Genomic DNA, 26,610 nt, shown 5'->3' on the forward strand with positions numbered 1-26,610 from the left:
CTCAGGTCCTCCGAGAGAGAGAAAGAAAGAGAGACAGAGAGAATTAGAGAGAGCATACTTAAATTCACACAGGACACCGGATAAAGCAGGTGAAGTACTCCAGATATAACAAACTGACCCTAGCCCCCTGACACAAACTACTGCAGCATAAATACTGGAGGCTGAGACAGGAGGGGTCAGGAGACACTGTGGCCTCATCCAATGATACCCCCGGACAGGGCCAAACAGGAAGGATATAACCCCACCCACTTTGCCAAAGCACAGCCCCCACACCACTAGAGGGATATATTCAACCACCAATTTACCATCCTGAGACCAGGCCGAGTATAGCCCACAAAGATCTCCGCCATGGCACAACCCAAAGGGGGCGCCAACCCAGACAGAAAGATCACGTCAGTGACTCAACCCACTCAAGTGACGCACCCCTCCCAGGGACAGCATGGAAGAGCACCAGTAAGCCAGTGACTCAGCCCCTATAATAGGGTTAGAGGCAGAGAATCCCAGTGGAGAGAGGGGAACCGGCCAGGCAGAGACAGCAAGGGCGGTTCGTTGCTCCAGAGCCTTTCCGTTCACCTTCACACTCCTGGGCCAGACTACACTCAATCATTTGACCCACTGAAGAGATGAGTCTTCAGTAAAGACTTAAAAGTTGAGACCGAGTCTGCGTCTCTCACATGGGTAGGCAGACCATTCCATAAAAATGGAGCTAGATAGGAGAAAGCCCTGCCTCCAGCTGTTTGCTTAGAAATTCTAGGGACAATTAGGAGGCCTGCGTCTTGTGACCGTAGCGTATGTGTAGGTATGTACGGCAGGACCAAATCGGAAAGATAGGTAGGAGCTTTGTAGGTTAGCAGTAAAACCTTGAAATCAGCCCTTGCCTTAACAGGAATCCAGTGTAGGGAGGCTAGCACTGGAGTAATATGATACATTTTTGGGGTTCTAGTCAGGATTCTAGCAGCTGTATTTAGCACTAACTGAAGTTTATTTAGTGCTTTATCCGGGTAGCCGGAAAGTAGAGCATTGCAGTCGTCTAACCTAGAAGTAACAAAAGCATGGATGATTTTTTCTGCATAATTTTTGGACAGAAAGTTTCTGATTTTTGCAATGTTACGTAGATGGAAAAAAGCTGTCCTTGAAACAGTCTTGATATGTTTGTCAAAAGAGAGATCAGGGTCCAGAGTAACGCCGATGTCCTTCAGTTTTAGTTGAGACGACTGTACAACCATCAAGATTAATTGTCAGATTCAACAGAAGATCTCTTTTTTTCTTGGGACCTAGAACAAGCATCTCTGTTTTCTCCGAGTTTAAAAGTAGAACGTTTGCAGCCATCCACTTCCTTATGTCTGAAACACAGGCTTCTAGCGAGGGCAATTTTGGGGATTCAGCATGTTTCATCGAAATGTACAGCTGTGTGTCATCCGCATAGCAGTGAAAGTTAACATTATGTTTTCAAATGACATCCCCAAGAGGTAAAATATATAATGGAAACAATAGTGGTCCTAAAACGGAACCTTGAGGAATACGACATTTACAGTTGATTTGTCAGAGGACAAACCATTCACAGAGACAAACTGATATCTTTCCGACAGATAAGATCTAAACCAGGCCATAACTTGTCTGTGTAGACCAATTTGGGTTTCCAATCTCTCCAAAAGAACGTGGTGAACGATGGTATCAAAAGCAGCACTAAGGTCTAGGAGCACGAGGACAGATGCAGAGCCTCGGTCTGACACCATTAAAAGGTAATTTACCACCTTCACAAGTGCAGTCTCAGTGCTATGATGGGGTCTAAAACCAGACTGAAGCATTTCGTACACATTGTTTGTCTTCAGGAAGGCAGTGAGTTGCTGCGCAACTGCTTTTGCTAAAAATCTTGAGAGGAATGGAAGATTCGATATAGGCCTATAGTTTTTTAAATATTTTTTGGGTCAAGGTTTGGCTTTTTCAAGAGAGGCTTTATTACTGCAACTTTTAGTGAGTTTGGTACACATCCGGTGGATAGAGAGACGTTTATTATGTTCAACAAGGAGGGCCAAGCACAGGAAGCAGCTCTTTCAGTAGTTTAGTTGGAATAGGGTCCAGTATGCAGCTTGAAGGTTTAGAGGCCATGATTATGTTCATCATTGTGTCAAGAGATATAGTACTAAAACACTTGAGTGTCTCTCTTGATCCTAGGTCCTGGCAGAGTTGTGCGACTCATGACAACTGAGCTTTGGAGGTATACGGAGATTTAAAGAGGAGTCCGTAATTCACTTGCTAATGATCATGATCTTTCCCTCAAGCCATCCTCTCTTGGGGAATGCTGCTTTTTAGTTAGATTTGCAACAGTATCAAAAAGGAATTTCAGATTGTAAGATAATAAGAAGCAATAATACTGGCCTTCTTTAGACTAGTTGAGTATCTGGAGTATCAACATTTGTGGGTTTGATTACATGCTCAAAATGGCCAGAAACAAAGTACTTTCTTCTGAAACTCGTCAGCCTATTCTTGTTCTGAGAAATGAAGGCTATTCCATGAGAGAAATTGCCAAGAAACTGAAGATCTCTTACAATGCTGTGTACTACTCCCTTCACAGAACAGCACAAACAGGCTATAACCAGAATAGAAAGGGGAGTGGGAGGCCCCAGTGCACAACTGAGCAAGAGGACAAGTACATTAGAGTGTCTAGTTTGAGAAACGGACACCTCACAAGTCCTCAACTGGCAGCTTCATTAACCTCTCTGGGATATGTGGGACGGTAGCGTCTCACCTGGCCAACAGCCAGTGAAATTGCAGGGCGCCAAAATCAAAACAACAAAAGTCTCATAATTAAAATTCCTCAAACATACAAGTGTTGTACACCATTTTAAAGATAAAAATCTCGTTAATCCAGCCACAGTGTCTGATTTCAAAAAGGCTTTACCGCGATAGCACCACAAACAATTATGTTAGGTCACCACCAAGTCACAGAAAAACACAGCCATTTTTCCAGCCAAAGAGAGGAGTCACAAATAGAGATAAAATGAATTACTAACCTTTGATGATCTTCATCAGATGACACTCATAGAACTTCATGTTACACAATATATGTATGTTTTGTTCGCTAAAGTGCATATTTCCATCAAAAAATCTCATTTCACATTGGAGCGTTACGTTCAGTAGTTCTAAAACATGCGGTGATTGTGCAGAGAGCCACATCAATTTACAGAAATACTCATCATAAATGTTGATGAAAATACAAGTGTTATACATGGAATTAGAGATATACTTTTCCTTAATGATGGAATAACTACACTGTGTATATTCAACCATATTTCCAGAGATCTTTACATGGTTGAATGCGGTGGTTCGCGCTTTCAGTTTTGTGAATGCCACCATATATCCATAGTTTCTGGTTAGGGTAGGTTTTAATAGTCACAGTGGGTACAACATCTCCAATGCACTTCCTTATAAACTCACTCACAGAGTCAGCGTATAAATCAATGTTATTCTCTGAGGCTTCCCGGAACATTTCCCAGTCCGCGTGATCAAAACAATCTCGAAGCATGGATTCCGATTGGTCAGACCAGCGTTGAATGGTTCTAGTCACGGGTCGGGTACATCCTGTTTGAGTTTCAGCCTGTAGGACGGTAGGAGCAAAATGGAGTCGTGGTCGGATTTGCCGAAGGGAGGGTGGGGGAGGGCCTTGTATGCATCGCAGAAGTTAGAGTAGCAGTGGTCCAGTGTATTACTCGCACGAGTGCTGCAGTCAATGTGTTGATATAATTTAGGTAGTCTTGTTCTTAAATTAGCTTTGTTAAAATCCCCAGCTACAAAAAATTCAGCCTCAGGATATATGGTTTCCAGTTTACATAAAGTCCAGTAAACTTCCTTGAGGGCCATCAAGGTATCTGCTTGGGGTCTATACGCTGCTGTGACTATAATCGAAGAGAATTCTCTTGGGAGATAATGTGGTCGGCATTTGATTAAGGAATTCTAGGTCAGGTGGACAGAAGGACTTGAGTTCCTGTATGTTGTTATGATTACACCATGAATAGTTAATCATGAAGCATACACCCCCGCCCTTCTTCTTAGCAGAAAGATGTTTGTGTCTGTTGGCTTGATGCATGAAGAAACCCGGTGGCTGTACCGACTCTGACAACATATCCCGAGAGAGCCATGCTTCCGTGAAACAGAGAATGTTACAATCTTTGCCCTAATTTCAACCCTTGCCCTAATTTCATCCACCTTGTTGTCTAGAGACTGGACATTGGAGAGTAATATACTCAGAAGCGGTGGGTGGTGTGCACGCCTACGAAGTCTGACCAGGATGCCGCTCCGTCTTCCTCTCCCGCGTCGACATTGTTTGGGGTCGGCCTCTAGGATTAGATCCAATATCAGATTCCTGGTCATAATGTTGGTAAAATTACGTCGCTCTTATATCCAAAAGTTCTTCCCAGCTGTATGTAATAACACTTAAGATTTTCTGGGCTAACAATGTAAGAAATAATACATAAAAAAACTAAATACTGCATATTTTCCTAAGGACTCGAAGCGAGGAGACCATCTCTGTCGGCGCCATCTTGCAATGGCCTTTTGCCGCTCTGTATCTCAAATCCATATCAAATATCTTGTTTTTTTAAATAGTTAGTATTGAGCTCAAAATGGAGAGTTGATTAAAAAAAAGCTGAAAGCTGAGAACATCTTTTCTCCACCCAAGTTGTGTTTTCACCGCATTTGGATTTTAACATTTTATATACTATCAGAACACTTTTTATTCTCTCCCGGAGCATTTTCTTTCCTTGGGAAAGGAGAGAGTGGCTCGCTCAACACAGAAGCAGGCCCCAACAAAACAGGCATAGGGGCAGGCAGGAAGACACTTTGATTACAAGTATCATGAGGATAATGTACTTTACTATTTGACCAAATCATGGTTTTAGCCTCTTAAACAAAATGGTCGCAGTCTGTAGTCCTTTCTTGTGGGCTTTTCAGTGTAGACATACTCTCTAACTTTCATTTTACTTCATCTTTTTTGGGGGTTATTTTTTACCCCTTTTTCTCCCCAATTTCATGATGTCCAATTGGTAGTTAGTCTTGTCCCATTGCTGCAACTCCCGTACGGACTCGGGGAGGCGAAGGTCGAGAGCCGTGTATCCTCCGAAACACGACCCTGCCAAGCCACACTGCTTCTTGACACACTGCTCGCTTCACCTGGAAACCAGCCGCACCAATGTGTCAGAGGAAACACCATACAGCTGGCGGCCGCTACAAGGAGTCACTAGACCGGGATGGGACAAGGATATCCCAGCCGGCCAAACTCTCCCATATCCCGGATGATGCTGAGCAAATTGTGCGCCGTCACATGGGTCTCCCCGTCGTGGCTGGCTGCGACACAGCCAGGGATCGTACCCGGATCTGTAGTGTTGCCTCTAGCACTGTGATGCAGTGCTCTCTTGCTCTCTCATTCTCCTCAGCCGAGGCAAGGAGCAAGAGAATTGTGCTCGAAATCGGGGCTACAATTTGTCCGGCTGCAAAGTTATTTATCGGTTTTTCATTTATTGTATCGGCCAAAAGCCGGCAATGTGGTTGGGTTGTTCATTCTCTGAGGGGGCCTTTTGTCCTTTGCTCTAGAGTTGTCTCACAGTGCCTTTGTCTGCTTAGATCTACAGTGTGGATATCAAGCTCACTGGCCCACTCTATGTAGGCTACAAACAAGCATGCACACAGGCACACACACACGTGAGCTGGGGTACAATACATCTGATATATGTAGAAGGAAGTGTCCTTCCTGAATTTTCATTTACAAGATGAAAAGAGAGAAAAAAGGACCAATGCAGACCCACTCGCTAACAAATTACTGTTTTTTTTACACACAACAAAACAAACTGTTATGCAGACAGAAACACACTGGTATGGAGTGTAGTCTCTTCACCATTGCCTATGTATGATTGCCTGTTACAGCCCAAGAGCTGGGCACATGGTGCGTGGTGGGACGCTTGATTGGTTTTCAGTCACACATTGAGCAGGGAAATAGTCCTGGCTAGTCCTGGCCAGGGTCATGGGGTGAGCTCAGTGTGTTAGGGAGTTACTGTAGGGTCATTAGATCTAGGCCATAGAGCCAAATTTAACCAAGAAAGAAACAAATCCAATTTTAGTACTTATCTCAACACCTGTCATGCAGCTGATGCTTTTCAAAATCTGGTGTGCTACACTGTTTAAAATTGTATTCATTCATGTGTGTCTGTTCAGATGTGTGTGTGTACAGTGTGTGTGTGTTTTGGGGTGGCAGATAGCAAAGAGGTTAAGACCGTTGGGCCAGTAACAGAACGGTTGCTGGTTTGATGCCTCTCGCCAACTAGGTTAATTTTTTTTAGATGTGCCCTTAAGCAAGGCACTTAACCCCAATTGCTCTAGTAAGTCGCTCTGGATAAGAGTGTCTGCTAAATGACTAAAATGTAAATGTTTTCAAATACAGTATGTGTGTATTTGCGAGTATACCGTGTATTCCTGTGAGCTTCTGCCTGCATGCCCATGGACCAGCGAGGCAGAGCAATGTTTGATGGAGGGAGATGTGAGCCTTAAGTGGTGGACAAGGGAAATTTGCACTGAGCAAATAAATGTCAAGTTAAGTGCCTGTTGAAATTGCCTCCATGTGGGAAGCAGGCTGCATCCAAGCGTTGCTGTCGGGGAGAAAATAGGAAATAAAAGGCAGAAGAACAGCAGCCATGACAGATTTCAGAAAACACTATGATAATCTCTTCAGTTTTGGATCTGCTGGATTGTCTCCATATAGAGCCAGCCTGAGGGCCAGAGTCCTTCCTACAGTAACACCGTAACCTGTTTAGCTAAGGTCTGTCCTTGTTTGCGCTTTGCTGCTAATGATCTTTTTCTTGTGTGTTTGTTTTGATTAGGATCGAGTACTCTGTGAATGTGTGTGTGCGTGCATTCAGCTGTATGCTTGTGCATCCTAATACATGTCTAACATGCTTTTAAGTTATGTACCCAGTAGGTCCCTCAGGTCCTCTGGCACTGGCCTTTTAACTATCCCAAAGCCTAGGACTAAGAGTCATGGAGAGGCAGCCTTGAGTGATTATGCCCCCAGCCCTTGGAATAGCCTGCCAGAGAACCTGAGGGGGGGTCAAAACTGTGGACATATTTAAAATACAGTTGAAGTCGGAAGTTTACATACACCTGAGCCTAATACATTTAAACTCAGTTTTTCACAATTCCTGACATTGAATCCGAGTAAAAATTCCCTGTCTTAGGTCAGTTAGGATCACCACTTTATTTTAAGAATGTGAAATGTCAGAATAATAGCAGAGAAAATTATTTATTTAAGCTTTTATTTCTTTTATCACATTCCCAGTGGGTCAGAAGTTTACATACACTCAATTAGTATTTGGTAGCATTGCCTTTAAATGGTTTAACTTGGGTCAAACGTTTCGGGTAGCCTTCCACAAGCTTCCCACAATAAGTTGGGTGAATTTTGGCCCATTCCTCCTGACAGAGCTGGTGTAACTGAGTCAGGTTTGTTGTCCTTGCTCACACACGCTTTTTCAGTTCTGCCCACACATTTTCTATGGGATTGAGGTCAGAGCTTTGTGATGGCCACTCCAATACCTTGGTTGTCCTTAAGCCATATTGCCACAACTTTAGAAGTATGCTTGGGGTAATTGTCCATTTGGAAGACCCATTTGCGACCAAGCTTTAACTTGAGATGTTGCTTCAATATATCCACATCATTTTCTTTCCTCATGTTGCCATCTATTTTGTGATGTGCACAAGTCCCTCCTGCAGCAAAGCACACCCACAACATGATGCTGCCACCCTATGCTTCACGGTAGGGATGGTGTTCTTCGCCTTGCAAGCGTCAATACCTTGACTTTGTTGTCCTTAAGCCATTTTGCCACAACTTTGGAAGTATGCTTGGGGTCATTGTCCATTTGGAAGACCCATTTGAGACCAAGCTTTAACTTCCTGACTGATGTCTTGAGATGTTGCTTCAATATATCCACATAATTTTTCTCCCGAATGATGCCATCTATTTGTGAAGTGCACCAGTCGCTCCTGCAGCAATGCAACCCCACAACATGATACTGCCACCCCCGTGCTTCACGGTTGGGATGGTGTTCTTCGCCTTGCAAGCGTCCCCCTTTTTCCTCCAAACATAACGATGGTCATTATGGCCAAACAGTTCTATTTTTTGTTTCATCAGACCAGAGGACATTTCTCCAAAAAGTATGATGTTTTTCCCCATGTGCAGTTTCAAACCATAGTCTGGCTTTTTTATGGCGGTTTTGGAGCAGTGGCTTCTTCCTTGCTGAGCGGCCTTTCAGGTTATGTCGATATAGGACTCGTTTTACTGTGGATATTGATACTTTAGTACCTGTTTTCTCCAGCATCTTCACAAGGTCCTTTGCTGTTGTTCTGGGATTGATTTGCACTTTTCGCACCAAAGTACATTCATCTCTAGGAGACAACGCGTCTCCTTACTTTTCTGAGGTCTTGGCTGATTTATTTGGATTCTTCCATGATGTCAAGCAAAGAGGCACTGAGTTTCAAGATAGGCCTTGAAATACATCCACAGGTACACCTCCAATTGACTCAAATGATGTCAATTAGCCTATCAGAAGCTTCTAAAGCCATGACATAATTTTCTGGAATTTTCCAAGCTGTTTAAAGGCACAGTTAACTTAGTGTATGTAAACTTCTGACCTACTGGAATTGTGATACAGTGAATTATAAGTGAAATAATCTATCTGTAAACAATTGTTGGAAAAATTACTTGTGTCATGCACAAAGTAGACGTCCTAACCGACTTGCCAAAACTATAGTTTGTTAACAAGACATTTGTTGAGTGGTTGAAAAAATGAGTCTTAATGATTCCAACCTAAGTGTATGTTAACTTCCAACTTCAACTGTTGATCTTAAAACACACCTTTTCACTATGCTTTTTCTTAGGGTGCTTTTTAGTGTTTACATTTTTATTGCTATTTTTTTGTTACTTGTCCTCATGTTTCTGTTTTTATTTTCATTGTTTTTATTAATTTTTCCCCCATTCATGTCTGAAATGTGCTATGTAAGTAAAGCTTGAATTAATTTAATTTGATTAGTGTGCGTGTGTGTGTGTGTGTGTTTGGACTGTTGCTGTGCACGCAAAAGTGTGAAATCAAAGGTAGATACCTCTTCTTACGTGGTGAGTCTAATTAAAAGACTCCTTCCTATCAGACAGACAGATTTAAACTCAACAGTCTCCCCTTCCTTTCCTGCTTCTCCTGACACCTAGGTGATATCTGTGCTCCCCTAGAACCTTGGTCCCAGAGGAGAGCGAAGTAAACAGACTCAGTTTCAGAGGTTTATTTTGGCACAGCTGTTGCCACCCTGCCTTGCACGCTGTGTGGCCCAATGGGGTCATGGCATAGGTGGGTTTGTGCGAGTGAGAGGGGGAAGTTGGCTTTTTAAATAGACCCAATCTCCCATCTCAGCATTTACCTCAGCATGCTGCTCCTGTTACTGACAACAACTGATGCATGAACAGACAAACCACACTCTCTCTCTCACACACACACACACACACACACACACACACACACACACACACACACACACACACACAGAGCGATGGCACACACCCACAGCGACCTTTAATCTTCAGACCTTCTGCCCTCTGTCACGGCTCACAGACAAAGCCGTGTTGTGGGTTCACAGAGAGTCAAACACTCTTCACACATCCTGTGTGTGTGTGTTCTGTTGTCTGGGGAAAAGCTGAGACTGTGGCAGCCTAATAGCAGATTAAGGGTCCCGAAGGACAGTGGTGCTTTTCTCTATGTCATCCCAGTCTGTGAGCGTAGGAGTGAAAGGCAGCCAAACAGACAGAAGAGAGACTGGGGAAGGAAGCCAGTGTGCTACACCCATCTTGGCACCATTACCACTTAAGCTACTTAACCAGCCAGCTCTAGCTGAGTGTTAAGTGTTCTCTGGGGAGATGGCGAGTGAGGCTGGGGGCCCCTTCTAAAGTCCCCGTTGTGCATCTTAAAATTGCTGTCATGTTCTTAAGATTAACTGAGGAAAATATTTTTGCCTTGCCCTTGTGTAAGGGGAATACAATCGGTTCCAAACTCGTATCCTCACAAGGCCTTCAACAAATAGAGGGACTGAGGCGTACAAACCAGATAACACCGCTGCGGCCTTTGTGTTTGAATTGAAGTCTTCTTGAGCTGTTTTGTGGGGTTATTGTTTACAACGCCCTCTATAAGAACAAATACAGAAGGATATAGCTCCGTCCTTGGCTGTGAAATATTCATTACTGCTACTTTATGACCCTCATACCAAGGGTTGGCCAGCCACTGAATGAAATCTGTTTTGTTATGTATAAGCACAGGACAGTGAGCATTGCCTACCTTATTTCGCTGTAACCACTGCCTGACCAGCCTTGCAAACCCTAGCAATTACGTTCTGAATCCATTTATTGACTCAAGGGGCAGATTTAACGATATATCACATCTGTTTCGATAGGCTTGTCAAAATAGTGGAGTATGTATTTACAAAGTGGCGGTTTTCCACACGGTTGCCCTTTCCAAGGTCTCCTCCTGGGTTTTGTAGAAGTTGAGTATTGGTAATAAACATGGGTCTTTGGACTGCAGTAATGACCCCTGCTTCGTAAACCAGACCATATGATCAAATGCCACCTACCACAATAACCCTCACACCTGGTACTCCTGACTCCCCTCAGTCTAGTCTGCTTTCAATTCTCTTCCTGCATTTTGAGGACCTTGTTTTTAGTATTTGAGTCAAGGCTGCCTGATTGTCTTGACAAACAGGGTCAAATTAAGGGTTGATGGAGTCATCCACACACCTGACTATTGTTTAATTGCACTTATTCAGTTTAGCGTATTTTTGAAGCCTCTGTAAAGTCCTACTGTAGCTGTCCTCTCTGTCTTTCAGTAGCGTTCAAGGTGTTCTCTAGCTGGGCCGTCTGTAGCCGTCTAACTTCCCTGCTGAGCAGAGAGGTATCGTCAGATAGGGCTATCTGGGGAAATCACCAGAAGCAGCACACAGTACTGTCACCCCTGATACTACCTCTACAAACAGCCTCTCAGGACACTTTTCCCTGACACGCCCAAAATAACCCTCAGTGATGATTTTATTAACAGTCTGTGATGGCTTTGGCAAAGTGACAGATACCTTGTTAAGCTCATTGTTCTATGTCTTCTATTCTTCTCCCCCTTCTCTCTTATTGTTGCAGTTGCGACTCCGAGAACCGTTACCTTGGCAACCCCCTCAGAGGGACGTGCTACTGTAAGTATCCCGCCGCTGCAGTCACACCTGAGTCTCCATTGCATCTTTGTCCTCCAGATGTTGCCGTGGTCCTGATCAGTTGCAGCATACCACACATCTGCACATCTCTTTGACCTTTGCCGCGAAGTGAGTTGGCTAAGCAGATGGAAGCTTTTAGTCTGTGCCAGGCAGTATGGCAGCAATCGACTGTAGATTTGTCTGGCTCTAAACTTGATTTGAAAGATTTGTAGCTGGAGATTGTTGCAGGGTTTAGAGGGGCTTCTGTCTCCAGATGTCAGTGTCAGATCACTGGCCTCATATTGATTTGACTCTTTTGCAGCAAATTGGTGGTTTTTCAAGTTAAAGTACATGGGGGAATATTTTACTCAAAATAGATGCTGGCATCAGCCGGTGGAATTTGGTCCACTGACCAGGGTTGTAAGGGTAGCTGTTTTGGACAAAGTTCAAGTACTGTCACTTCCAATAGTAATCCTGTTGAGTGTAGTCATGCATGAACGTAGTTCTATGAGAGAGGTTGTCAATTAAATACTAAATACACCTCTGCTGTTTTCAACCAAGATCTCAGCGATCACTGCCTCATTGCCTGCATCCGTAATGGGTCAGCGCTCAAGTGACCTCCACTCATCACTGTCAAACGCTCCCTGAAACACTTCAGCAAGCAGGCCTTTCTAATCGACCTGGCCTGGGTATCCTGGAAGGATATTGACCTCATCCCGGCAGTAGAGGATGCCTGGTTATTTAAAAAAAATGCCTTCCTCACCATCTTAAATAAGCATGCCCCATTCAAGAAATGTAGAACCAGGAACAGATATAGCCCTTGATTCTCTCCAGACCTGACTGCCCTTAACCAACACAAAACCATCCTATGGCATTCTGCATTAGCATTGAACAGCCCCCGTGATATGCAACTTTTCAGGGAAGTTAGAAACCAAGCAGAAATCTGTTTCCTGTAACACAAACTCAAAAAAGGTACAGTAAAGTCCATGGAGAATAAGAACATCTCCTCCCAGCTTCCCACTGCACTGAGGATAGGAAACTCTGTCACCACCGATAAATCCACTATAATTGAGAATTTCAATACGCATTTCTACGGCTGGCCATGCTTTCCACCTGGCTACCCCTACCCCGGTCAACCGCACTGTACCCCCCACAGCAACTCGCCCAAGCCTTCCCCATTTCTCCTTCTCCCAAATCCAGTCAGCTGATGTTCTGAAAGAGCTGCAAAATCTGGACCCCTACAAATCAGCGAGGCTAGACAATCTGGACCCTTTCTTTCTAAAATGATCTGCCGAAATTGTTGCAACCCCTATTACTAGCCTGTTCAACCTTTCTTTCGTGTCGTCTGAGATTCCCAAAGATTGGAAAGCAGCTGCGATCATCCCCCTCTTCAAAGGGGGAGACACTCTAGATCCAAACTGCTACAGACCTATATCTATCCTACCCTGCCTTTCTAAGGTCTTCGAAAGCAAAGTCAACTAACAGATTACCCACCATTTCGAATCCCACCGCATCTTCTCCGCTATGCAATCTGGTTTCAGAGCTGGTCATGGGTGCACCTCAGCCACGCTCAAGGTCCTAAACAATATCTTAACCTCCATCGATAAGAAACAATACTGTGCAGCCGTATTCATTGACCTGGCCTAGGCTTTCGACTCTGTCAATCACCATATTTTATTTATTTATTTATTTTACCTTTATTTAACCAGGTAGGCAAGTTGAGAACAAGTTCTCATTTACAATTGCGACCTGGCCAAGATAAAGCAAAGCAGTTCGACAGATAAAACGACACAGAGTTACACATGGAGTAAAAAGAAACATACAGTCAATAATGCAGTATAAACAAGTCTATATACAATGTGAGCAAATGAGGTGAGAAGGGAGGTAAAGGCAAAAAAGGCCATGATGGCAAAGTAAATACAATATAGCAAGTAAAATACTGGAATGGTAGTTTTGCAATGGAAGAATGTGCAAAGTAGAAATAAAAAAAATAATGGGGTGCAAAGGAGCAAAATAAATAAATAAATAAAAATTAAATACAGTTGGGAAAGAGGTAGTTGTTTGGGCTAAATTTTAGGTGGGCTATGTACAGGTGCAGTAATCTGTGAGCTGCTCTGACAGTTGGTGCTTAAAGCTAGTGAGGGAGATAAGTGTTTCCAGTTTCAGAGATTTTTGTAGTTCGTTCCAGTCATTGGCAGCAGAGAACTGGAAGGAGAGGCGGCCAAAGAAAGAATTGGTCTTGGGGGTGACTAGAGAGATATACCTGCTGGAGCGTGTGCTACAGGTGGGAGATGCTATGGTGACCAGCGAGCTGAGATAAGGGGGGACTTTACCTAGCAGGGTCTTGTAGATGACATGGAGCCAGTGGGTTTGGCGACGAGTATGAAGCGAGGGCCAGCCAACGAGAGCGTACAGGTCGCAATGGTGGGTAGTATATGGGGCTTTGGTGATAAAACGGATTGCACTGTGATAGACTGCATCCAATTTGTTGAGTAGGGTATTGGAGGCTATTTTGTAAATGACATCGCCAAAGTCGAGGATTGGTAGGATGGTCAGTTTTACAAGGGTATGTTTGGCAGCATGAGTGAAGGATGCTTTGTTGCGAAATAGGAAGCCAATTCTAGATTTAACTTTGGATTGGAGATGTTTGATATGGGTCTGGAAGGAGAGTTTACAGTCTAACCAGACACCTAAGTATTTGTAGTTGTCCACGTATTCTAAGTCAGAGCCGTCCAGAGTAGTGATGTTGGACAGGCGGGTAGGTGCAGGTAGCGATCGGTTGAAGAGCATGCATTTAGTTTTACTTGTATTTAAGAGCAATTGGAGGCCACGGAAGGAGAGTTGTATGGCATTGAAGCTTGCCTGGAGGGTTGTTAACACAGTGTCCAAAGAAGGGCCGGAAGTATACAGAATGGTGTCGTCTGCGTAGAGGTGGATCAGGGACTCACCAGCAGCAAGAGCGACCTCATTGATGTATACAGAGAAGAGAGTCGGTCCAAGAATTGAACCCTGTGGCACCCCCATAGAGACTGCCAGAGGTCCGGACAGCCTCATCGGCAGACTCGATAGCCTTGGTTTCTCAAATGATTGCCTCACCTGGTTCACCAACTACTTCGCTGATAGAGTTCAGTGTGTCAAATCGGAGAGCCTGTTGTCCGGGCCTCTGGCAGTCTCTATGGGGGTGCCACAGGGTTCAATTCTTGGGCCGACTCTCTTCTCTGTATACATGAATGATGTCGCTCTTGCTGCTGGTGAGTCTCTGATCCACCTTTACGCAGACGACACCATTCTTTATACTTCTGGCCCTTCTTTGGACACTGTGTTAACAACCCTCCAGACGAGCTTCAATGCCGTACAACTCTCCTTCCGTGGCCTCCAACTGCTCTTAAATACAAGTAAAACTAAATGCATGCTCTTCAACCGATCGCTGCCTGCACCTGCCTGCCCGTCCAGCATCACTACTCTGGACGGTTCTGACTTAGAATATGTGGACAACTACAAATACCTAGGTATCTGGTTAGACTGTAAACTCTCCTTCCAGACTCACATCAAACATCTCCAATCCAAAGTTAAATCTAGAATTGGCTTCCTATTTCGCAACAAAGCATCCTTCACTCATGCTGCCAAACATACCCTCGTAAAACGGACCATCCTACCGATCCTCGACTTCGGCGATGTCATTTACAAAATAGCCTCCAATATCCTACTCAATAAATTGGATGCAGTCTATCACAGTGCCATCCGTTTTGTCACCAAAGCCCCAAAGTCCCTGCGACCTGTACGCTCTCGTTGGCTGGCCCTCGCTTCATACTTGTCGCCAAACCCACTGGCTCCAGGTCATCTACAAGACCCTGCTCGGTAAAGTCCCCCCTTATCTCAGCTCGCTGGTCACCATAGCAGCACCCACCTGTAGCACGCGCTCCAGCAGGTTTATCTCTCTGGTCACCCCCAAAACCAATTCTTCCTTTGGCCACCTCTTCTTCCATTTCTCTGCTGCCAATGACTGGAACGAACTGCAAACATCTCTGAAACTGGAAACACTTATCTCCCTCACTAGCTTTAAGCACCAACTGTCAGAGCAGCTCACAGATTACTGCACCTGTACATAGCCCATCTATAATTTAGCCCAAACAACTACCTCATCCTCTACTGTATTTATTTATTTATTTTGCTCCTTTGCACCCCATTATTTCTATTTCTACTTTGCACATTCTTCCACTGCAAATCTACCATTCCAGTGTTTTACTTGCTATATTGTATTTACTTCGCCACCATGGCCTTTTTTGCCTTTAACTCTCTTATCTCACCTCATTTTCTCACATCGTATATAGACTTATTTTTCTACTGTATTATTGACTGTATGTTTGTTTTACTCCATGTATAACTCTGTGTTGTTGTATGTGTCGAACTGCTTTGCTTTATCTTGGCCAGGTCGCAATTGTAAATGAGAACTTGTTCTCAACTTGCCAACCTGGTTAAATAAAGGTGAAATAAATAAATAAAAAATATATACTTTTAACTTTGATGCTAGTAGTCAGAATTGCTTAGGTCAGGAAATCATCAAGTATCCCTTTGTTCAGAACAAATGCAATTTTTTTTGGTCAAAGCAATGCTTTCACTTACCTAGTTCAAAACTAACCATGTACTGTACATATACCACACACTACATGTAGTTTTAACATTTGTTTCAATAGTTGATATTCAGAGCTATTAAAAAACACGAAACACCCACCATAAAAAAAAAAATGTGGACTGTCCTTTAAGTTCTTTAAATGAAGAAGAGCAACCAGAGCTCTAGAACAACACAACCCTTCACAACATCAAAACACATCCAGATATATAGAAAACAAATCTCTATCTAAAAACACCAATCGGTACTGTCAACTATTGTTCTGTATTTGTATTGTCAGATTCTAACCAGCTTTAGAAAGGTTAAGTACATGCACCGGCATCACTCACTGTCGCCCCCACTGTCTTCTGTTGCTCATGACAGATTGCCTGTTCAGCTGACTGGCATTATGTCTGAGTAAGGAGGGCACTAGGTGGCACCCTCGCTGTACAGTGTACCCACAGTTACCAGGAGGCAGTGGAGGACGTGGCTGTGGAGATCACTCCCAATCACTATGGTCACTCTGAGAGGTGTCTATCCGCCTATCTCTGTTTGGCTACGGACTGTGTCCCCTGAGGGACATGTCATATCCTGATCGTTCCCCTGCATCGGTTGAGAGGGTTCAAAGTCATTAGGGAGCAAATGGACAAGCTATCTGCTCGGTCTGTTTGAACATGGCCAAACAAGCACACGAATACTCTAAATGGCGCATTAGAAATATATTTGTTTCCTGTGTTCCTTTATCATACGCTATTCTATCAAATAGAAAAGTGGCTGTAAATCATCTATTAGCATGCTATTCAGATCTCACGGTGGACATGGAGGACAAATAAGAGCTCTATTTGAGGTCTGTGAGAAAGTGGGACTGATTTTCCTTCTACATGGCATTTCAAATCTCCATAACAGGCAGGGTCATCAGCAAAGCTGTCGTTCACCTCAGAGGACTGAAAGGTCGGCCATGTTTGATGACTGATAGTGTTTTCCATTATGTCACGAGCGCAGAAACTTAGGCTCAAAGGTTAAGCCCCACTTAAGTGCTACAATTATGTCATAACCAATCAAGATTCAAAGCTTTTATCATGCTGTTTAGCTAATGGCTAGCTATTGTGAGTCAAGCCCTGCCTTTCCTAGAAGCATTACCAGTGCAGATGTGTAGGATTTGTTGGACATATAGGATGTGCGGATGTCTAAGCTGGGATGTGGATGTGAAGGTTAAAGAGACTAATTGGGCCAATTATGCCTAATGAATCAGGGCGACTGAAGGGTAGCACACACGTCCTTCTGGGAACTGAGTGTGACATCCTCTATTTGAAGGGATTGATGTTTACTTTGCACGTTCATTACATACTAATTATTTAACCAATTGTGACAAGGCAGAAATCTAGCACAATGACACGAATAATGATAGTGAGAGTAATGATGATGAGGAATGACATTTGATTAATGGAGATGTTGCTACTGTACTATTCTAACTACTAGTACTTCTACAACTACTTTATGGCTTCAATATGTACTTCTACTACTAATAATAGTACTTAGTAATTACTAATGGTAGGCCTAATACTACCTACCATTGGAAACTGATCTAGGTCATTCTTCCAATCAACGTGAAAATACATTGGATTTGAAAAAGGTATGAAGGGAAAGGGGGATACCTCATCAGTTGTATAACTGAATGCCTTCAACTGAAATGTGTCTTCCACATTTAACCCTTCATGTGACCAGTACTGTTTTCATCTCATTTCAACCAGAGTTGTAAACATTGAAATTAGGGTAAAACTTAAACTTAAATTCTTTGACTTAACCTGACTAACAGGTAGTTACATCAATCTAATATCAACATAATCATCAGAACTATGTATATGTAGAAATTGCGTAGACAAATTTGACATAGAAATTTTAATCTTTTTCATCCTATATTTAATATACTGTATGGTGGTCTGTGGAATGGCATATACAATGTCAACCACTACTCAACCTCATCATAAATTGATTAATTTACTTAAGTCCAAGTATTTAAGTAGACATTTTTACAATTCTGGTTGAAATGAGTTGAAAACATGTCACAATACGTTGACAAATTACAATGAAACAACGTTGATTCAACCAGTGTGTGCCCAGTGGGTCCCCACTGGAATGTAATCATGGCTGATGCTAATGAGGAAGCTGGTCGTCAGTGGCTGACCAGGTTAGTGTGGGTAATGAGTTGCCCTCACAGTGGATCAGTGTCAGCTAGAAGGCCCTAATAAGAAGGAGCCACCAAGTGTGTCCCACCAGCCCCGCCACCCGCCATTACCAGCCTCAAACCCTCAAGCCCCTTATCATGAGAGGATCAGGCACTCTGCACTAAACACTAAACACTATCTGACAGGCACTCTTTGCAGACGCCTAACCAGTGTCAGATAGATACAGTGAGAGAGATACTCTCCCCAGACGCAAGCACGGAGGCTTCTCTGTGCTGATAATCTCTACTTGCTAATTGTAGACTGGCTGTGTAGACTGGTCTTGAACCTCGGTGTTGTCTCGAAGAGTGTCTGTTCGACTCGACTAAGGGAATAATCTCCATTTAAACTAATTTTAGGTATACTGAGCAGACAACTTAATTGTACAATAGATGTCTGAGCATTGTCAGTCAGGCAGTTGGCACAGACAGCTGAGTAGTACCATCAGACAAGCTGAGTATTACCATCAGACAAGCCATAAAAACAATATGCGCATTTTCCCACCGGAGCTATGTTTCATGTTGCAGATAAAAAGGGTGTGTATGATGATGGTGCACATCAACAGAACGTTTGTGGTTAAATTCCCACGTACCAAATAAAATAAATAAGTCAAGTTAAAAGAGTTTCCAGCGGGTTTTCAACTCTACTGATGGTTTTGTCACAAAATATGTTGCGTTATATAGCGAATGTGCCTCCTCTGGTCTTGACATGTGCGCTAAAGTCAGCAGCTCGCATATACAATGCAGGTAGGTTAGCCCACATGATGAGATTAATATGGACAAAAGAGTAAGATCATTTTTTATTAGTCAAACGGCAGCCAAGCATTGATCATCATGTCATCAGAATAAGACCCTTAATGTTAATTGGATGGGAGCATCAAGCTCATCACTGTGCACTTGTCACCACCCTGTGAAGTAGCCTGATAAACTGCATGCTTTCCCGAGTAGTAGTGGGAGGACTACACAACATATCATTGCGAGACTCCAAGTTTACAGCATGATGGTTCTTTTTTCAGTATTTGCGCATAAAGGCATTCCCACCGCCATTTCTGGCAGAATGAATTACAGACATAAAGAAGGGGAAAGGGGATACCTAGTCAGTTGCACAACTGAATGCATTCAACTGAAATGTTGCTTCCACATTTAACCAACCCCTCAAAAGCGCAGGTTGACATCTGAACAATTTCCCCTTAGATAGGCAAGCTGCAAAGTCTAAATTGGCTATACTGTAAAAATTCATGAAAACAAAAATGTGCTTTTTGGACTTAATTTAATTTAGGCATTTGGGTTAGCAGGGTGGTTAAGGTAAGGTTGAAGGACTTTGTGACTGTGCCAGCTAATGACCACAATGCAGAGCTGCCTCCAGAACAAGATTCATGACAAAAAACTCTAACCTACACAAAAAGAACCCACCTTGTCATTACATTTTCTTTTAGGTACTTTACTTGCGTAAAAAGGTTGGATGGAAACCTGGTTATTGGTGTTTTTTAACTAATTGCTTTCCCTCTGTACTAATGCTATACATGCATTTATTTGTCTTTGAAGAAAGTGTTTCAAATGCAAGGTAATGAATAGTAACAGGCATTAAATGAAATCTCCAAGTGCATCCTGTATCACTGATATTGAATAGGGCATCATGCTGTTTCAACTTACTGGATGCAGACTTCTAAATATGAAATGACTTTACAGGTGAGATTTTGCTCTTTCTTTTAGATTCTGAATAAAGTTACAGTATGCTAAAACCATGACTTGTCTATAGCAACTTTAGTCTTGTGTAGCTCATTTGATGCTTACATTACCTTATTTAAGTTATCTTTGTATGGTCAAATGTGTGCCCAATGAACATGTTCACATTTATGTAATGTATGCAAATAATTTTGATTATCCGAGGGGAATTGTTTTGTTATTTCTCTGATGAGAGTTTTAATTTGCACTTGTTGCTTTTGCGTCACAGTGGCAAATATTATATCAGGCATGAAATCTAACATATTGAAACATGTTAGATGTTGAAAAGGATTGTGCAACTTGACAAGTCTTCCACTTTGTCCACTAATGTCATTGTTTTCAGCAGGGATTCTTTGAGTGGGCACGGCATTTGTCTAAGTATACTGTACATTAATAAGCACCATACACTGGTACCAAACACCCTAGAAACCTCACAATGTCCTTTTTGAATTTCTCTGCACTTCTGTGTCCTCTTTACAGAGCATGTAGAACTGTTTGAAGTTTACAGAAGACCCTTATGGGATAAACAACACGCAGCAACGTGTGTGCCCGAAGCGGCAGGGAGAAAGAGTCACACATTGGCTTTGATCTGATATCTGCTAATTCCTTTAATTCGGCATGGCGACTAAACAAAATGCAACTATTTGTCGAACATAATTTCCTTTCGTCTCGCTAAGGCTTGAAATGTGCGTTCTGAAAGGAAGTCAAATGAAGTCCTCTCTGAACTCAGCAGGAGTATTATTTTGTCGAGTTAGAACGATGATAAACAATTGTTTGTTCTTCTCACGTGGCTGATAAACAGCAGTTCATAGAAGCCGTGAAATGGGGAAGTGAATGGCACAGTGTGAGCTTCTGAGACATGTAGTGCATTCAGCTGTCATTGACTAACTATGAAAATGGTATTTCCTCATAGTGAGTGGGGTTTGGTTGTGATGGTCATTGTGTTTTATAGGCTTCGCAGGCTGCACAACTCCAGTCCACAAGGACTGTATCCCTGCGTTTTCAAATGGTCCCTGGCACTGAATTGATGAGTTCATATCATTGAATGCCCAGAGAGTGCGCATACCTGGCCTCCTATGTCTGATCAAATTGCAAAAAAGGAAAACCAGCAGGACCTGCAACCACTTGAGGACCGGAGTTGGGTGCATTGGGTTGCACATTTTGGGGAATATTCAGAGGTGGAAACTTGCCATGGGAATTAACAGGAATATGTGGGATTAACTGGAATAAATGCAAATTAATATCATTTAAATGTAGATGTTTTTTAAATTGGATATATTTACCATATCATATTTCTTTTACCTGGGCAAGTCAGTTAAGAACAAATTCTTATTTTCAAAGACAGCCTATGAACAGTGGGTTAACTGCCTGTTCAGGGGCAGAACGACAGATTTGTACCTTGTCAGCTCAGGGATTTGAACTTGCAACCTGTGGGTTATTAGTCCAACGCTCTAACCACTAGGCGACCCTGCCGCCCCGATATGGAGACAGAAACATAAACATTTGACCTTATCATAAGTAGACATAATTGCAAATGATTAAATCCTTCCAATAGGAAAAACCAAACATTTTAGTTACGAATTGAACTTTAATTAAATGAGTTGACTCTTCACATGTGATGATTTCACTGAACAACAAAAGAAAGGGAATATTGAATGATCCCCAATGATCCATCACATCTCCCCAAAAAATGTTCAACATACATCTGTAAAATGATAGTCTAGAAACTAAAGCTTTGGTTGTCGTCCTCTCAGGCTTCCATGTCTTCTCCCTGGACCTCCTCAATGTACACCTCTTGAAAATTAGACTCTGAGGCCTCATCTTCACTGTCACTTTCCAACCTTGTTGAGGATGGCTCGTTGTCAGGCTCAAAAAGCCCAAATTTTCAACCCTTGCATTGGTCAGCCTGTTGCGTGCTTTGGTGTGTGTGTTCCCAAACAAGGGCCAGTTGCACTCTGAGGCGGCTGATGTTGGTGGGATTTGGAGGATGATGGAGGCAACCGGGGAAAGAGCCTCAGATCCACAAAGTCCCTTCCACCAGGTGGCTGATGAGATATGTTGGCACGACTGCGATATTACATCTCCATCCCAAAGCCCTTGCTTGGAAGTGTACTTCGCCATACTGCCAAGAAACTACTACTGCCCTGATCCAGGCCAAGGTGGCGAGACACGGTAGTGATGACACCCTAGGTCTTGTTGATCTCTGCACCAGACAGGATGCTCTTGCCAGCATACTTGGGGTCCAACATGTACGCTGCGGCATGTATGGGCTTCAGGCAGATATCTTCACGTTTTTCAGAACTGCAGTTTCTTCTTCTGCAGTACGGATTTCTTCTCTTACATCTGCAAGCAGAGTATGAACATCAGACAGGATGGCATTGTCTCCATCAATCCCTGCAATGGCTACTGCTATAGGTTTCAGGAGTTTCAGGCTGCTTACCACACTCTCCCAAAATACATCATCCAGGAGGATCCTCTTGATGGGGCTGTCCATATCTGCAGACTGCGATATGACCATTTCTTGGAGACACCTTCCCCTCCAGGAGACTGTCAAACATGATGACAACACCACCACAACAGGTGTTGCTGGGCAGCTTCAATGTGGTGCTCTTATTATTCTCACTTTGCTTGGTGAGGTAGATTGCTGCTATAACTTGATGACCCTTCACATACCTAACCATTTCCTTTGCACTCTTGTAGTGTATCCATTGTTTTCAGTGCCACAATGTCCTTGAGGAGCAGATTCAATGAATGAGCAGCACAGCGAATGGGTGTGAAGTGAGGGTAGGACTCCTCCACTTTAGACCAAGCAGCCTTCATGTTCACAGCATTATCTGTCACCAGTGAAAATACCTTCTGTGGTCCAAGGTCATGGATGACTGCCTTTGGCTCATCTGCAATGTAGAGACCGGTGTGTCTGTTGTCCCTTGTGTCTGTGCTCTTGTAGAATACTGGTTGAGGGGTTGAGATGATGTACTTAATTATTCCTTGCCCACGAACATTCGACCACCCATCAGAGATGATTGCAATACAGTCTGCTTTCTCTATGATTTGCTTGACCTTCACTTGAACTCCATTGAGCTCTGCATCCAGCAAATGCTACGCCATCTTGAATCCACGATGGCGTAGCAGTAAGACGTGTGTTGTTTTGGCTCATGTAATATTAATTTTGTTTCTTTTTTGTTGTTGTTGTATATATTTCAATATATTTAAATCTCTTTTTTCCATTTTCGAATAAAATATACCTTCCTGCAACCGTCCTCACCCAATGTGGTACGGATCTGCAATTTTTTAAAACATTATAACTGGAACCTCCATCAGAAGCTAGCCATCAGCAGCTAGCCAGCTAATTAGCTTTACCTTTAGCTCAGATACTAGCCGCTTTAGCCCGGATAATACCTGTCAGTCTGCACAGTGTGATATCTGCCCTGAGCATATCGGACTGCTTTTCTCCACTATATCACCGGATTCCTGCCGCAAGCTCTGGACCATTACACTGGATCATCGCAGCTAACTAGCAGCTACTGAGTGGCTATTGTGGCTAACGCCCTTGGCCAGAAGCAAGCACCAGTTAGCCTCGAGCTAGCCTCCTGCTAGACCCATCTCCCGGCTAGCCAACGAAGTACTCCAACTACAATACATCTCTTGCCAATTGGCCTGGACCCTTTGTCGACACGGAGCCCCGCTGATCCATCACGACTGGTCTGCTGACGTAATTCGGCCGATGTGCTCTCAACTGGCCTCTGTGTCGTGGATGTCGGTGAAGACCCATCTGCTTGCCCTGGCCCGGTAGCTTTCTGAACACCGTGTCTCCCACTCGCCTAGCGTAGTAACGGCTCCCTGTTTCATCTATTGCTGCTCTATCTGTTGGCCCAAGCCTCGAACTCAGGCCCTGTGTGTAGCTAACTGACCCGCTCTGCCCATTCATCGCCATTTATCCATTGTTGTTGTCTTAGCTGTTTACCCGTTGCTGTCTTACCTGTTGTCTTAGCTCTCCCAATCAACACATGACTGCTTTATGCCTCTCTCTTATGTCAATATGCCTTGTATACTGTTGTTTAGGGTAGCTCTCATTGTCTTGTTTACTGCGGAGCCCCTAGTCCCGCTCAACATGCCGTAGATAGATAGATAGCTCCTTTGTCCCACCCCCCACACATGCGAGACCTCACCTAACTTAACTGGTGCCTCCAGAGATGGAACCTCTCTCATCGTCACTCAATCCCTAGGTTTACCTCCTCTGTTCTCGACCCTACCATACCCTTGTCTGTACGTTATGCCCTGAATCTATGTACACAGCTTTTCCTTCTGCATTAGCTGTAGTGAAATGTCTCCACACATCAGGTAGTGCCTTGTCATTTTCCTGTAAAGATTAGATTTTTTTTTGTAAAAAACCCCAAATACAATTCAATGTAAATAGTTAAGCAGTTAGATTAAACAACTCCTTTGTAAGATACATGTTTTAAAATGAAACATGGAAACAAATTCATTAACACTCCTCAGTTAGCAGGCTCAAGCAAGCTAAAACCCACATGGTAGCAAAAACTCACTATCAGAAATTGTTAACAAGTTAGAAATGATTTAAACACACTTTGCTGTAGGCTACTATTTACTAGTTAACAAAAAATAATGTATGTCATATAAAATATATTCACACCACCCAGTATTGTAATCAAGACTAGAAATCATGTAGTCCTTGGCTCAGACAGTGTAGTAGTGTGTGCTCAATCGCATTAGTGTGCAAGATCTTGAGAATCAGCTGTACATGTGATGGAAGAATGCACTGTGTATGCAGAGTGTTGGAATTCCATTGAATTGGGGATAGTTTAACCAAAATATGCCACAAGACCTTGAATTGCCTTATGTGTATCCCACAAAAAAGGTTCACTATTGTAAGCTAACTTTTTTTTGATGAATTTAAGCACAATTCCCCAAATTCCAGGGCTTAACATCCCATGGCAAATTTCCAGTGAAAAAAGTTTCCGACCCTTTGCAACCCTAGTTGTGCACCCCTGGTGGAACCTGAACTCCTCTGAATAGTTAATAACAGTGATCTGAAGGGGTTAGTGAACCGTCCTGCTGAGCATATTGACAATCCAATAGAGACCGTCTCCCACATGGCTCCTCCTAGACTGTACCCTTTGAATCAAGGGCTGTCTTCTGAATGGAATCAGACAAGGTGACCTTCCTAGAGTCCTGCTGTGGTCCAGATGGTAAATGTTCCAAATCCCAGCATTACAGCCCATTGTGGCTCAGACAATGAGGCCCTGTCATTGAATAGGACAAACGTTTATAAAAATAGAACGGGCATTGAATCCCAGTGAATACTTTCTATTAGCCGTACACCCATGTCATATTGATCTTCCTCTACTCTTGTTTCCTAGTACAGCTTGTGCTGATTGAAATACTGCATTATTGATATGAAAAGGAAGGCAGTCACTTGCACTTGTTGTGGTCTGATTCCTGGGCAACTCTTCCCGACGGGAGTTGTTCTGACTCTGTGTCCCTGCACTTTAAGAATACATCCCTCATCTTCTGTTTGTCTCCCTGTCCCTGCAGACAACCTGCTGATTGACTACCAGTTCACCTTCAGCCTTCTCCAGGAGGATGACCACCACTACACCGCCATCAACTTCATGGCCACCCCTGAACAGGTCAGTAACCACACAGAGGCCTCCCTCAGTCATCTTGCGGGACGGTCTCATGTAGCCTTTCTGTTATGTATGTCATGCATCGATTATGTAAAGAAGAGAAAACCCACATAAGTATTATTCCAAGTCATCATAATGTTGGTGTGGAATACACGTGTTCGACCTCGTTTTGTGGTCATATTTTACAGAGCAACAAGAACTTGGACATGTCGATCAATGCATCCAACAACTTCAACCTCAACATCACCTGGTCTATTGGATCAACAGGTAACTTGTCTTAGCTGATCATTTCGCCATAGTTTGGATCGGTATGTGCTGTAGTAAATGTCAGTGTTTATTTGACTGTTTGACAACATTGATTGTGACTGACCACCTAGCTATAGTCACTAAGGTGGATATAACCCATTCAGCATCATACAGTGTACACCCCGTGCACTACAGAATCTATTATAGGACATTTTAATACTGTACTAGTCACCTGAGATGGTAAAAATAAAATGTACAATCTCTGATGTACAGAATCTCACTCTATTTGTCATCTTACCCAGAGGGAATGGTGCCTTTGTTGTTCTGCTCAGTGTCTCTCATTAGACAAGAATGTCTGTAGAGGAATGCCCCTTCTGAAAAATGCAGTGGTGATATTTTTAGTTATGGCATTAGGGCATTTTTTAAGTGTTTTTGTGTGATTTCAATTAAGATAAAACCTTGCCCAGACTGTTCGCATGTTTAGGGCCCAGAACTCTTTTTTTTTTAACATTTTATTTTTAAAATTGTTACTTAATTTGAGAGGAAACTTTAGGGCTTCAGAATATATGTGCTGAACAATTACAGTGAGTCTGTGTTATGGCACTGATAAAGTAGTTGGGGTAATATTTTATTAAAGCTGTCCCAAAGTCTGCCCTATTAGTGCAGTATTATTGATAATGTCTTCAATTTGGACTACTTAAAATATACATGCATGTCTCTTTTTTGGAAAGGAAGTAGAATTACACTTTCCTTACATTTTTTAAAGCTTTATTTGAACAGATCAAGTCTCTGGATGGGAGTTACATGTGTGTTGACAGGTTACACCCACTCTCGCTGCTAGAATCTGTGCATCTGTCTTCTAAAACATCACTGTCAGTAGCCTGGCTACCTATTTCTACTCTCAACTG

General features: G+C 43.0%; 1 protein-coding gene across 2 annotated transcripts in view; it reads left to right on the top strand.

The window, feature by feature from the left end:
* LOC109899770 (attractin-like protein 1) overlaps positions 1-26,610 on the top strand; it is a 338,304-nt gene that overhangs the window by 134,046 nt on the left and 177,648 nt on the right. For both annotated transcript variants that reach the window (XM_020495283.2, XM_031835623.1), the window contains 3 exons: positions 11,204-11,256; positions 25,365-25,459; positions 25,645-25,723. In XM_020495283.2, coding sequence (XP_020350872.1) covers positions 11,204-11,256; positions 25,365-25,459; positions 25,645-25,723 — 227 coding nt within the window. The remainder of the gene's footprint in view (positions 1-11,203; positions 11,257-25,364; positions 25,460-25,644; positions 25,724-26,610) is intronic.

Source organism: Oncorhynchus kisutch, linkage group LG11 (assembly GCF_002021735.2).
Source record: "Oncorhynchus kisutch isolate 150728-3 linkage group LG11, Okis_V2, whole genome shotgun sequence".
Lineage (NCBI taxonomy): Eukaryota > Metazoa > Chordata > Actinopteri > Salmoniformes > Salmonidae > Oncorhynchus > Oncorhynchus kisutch.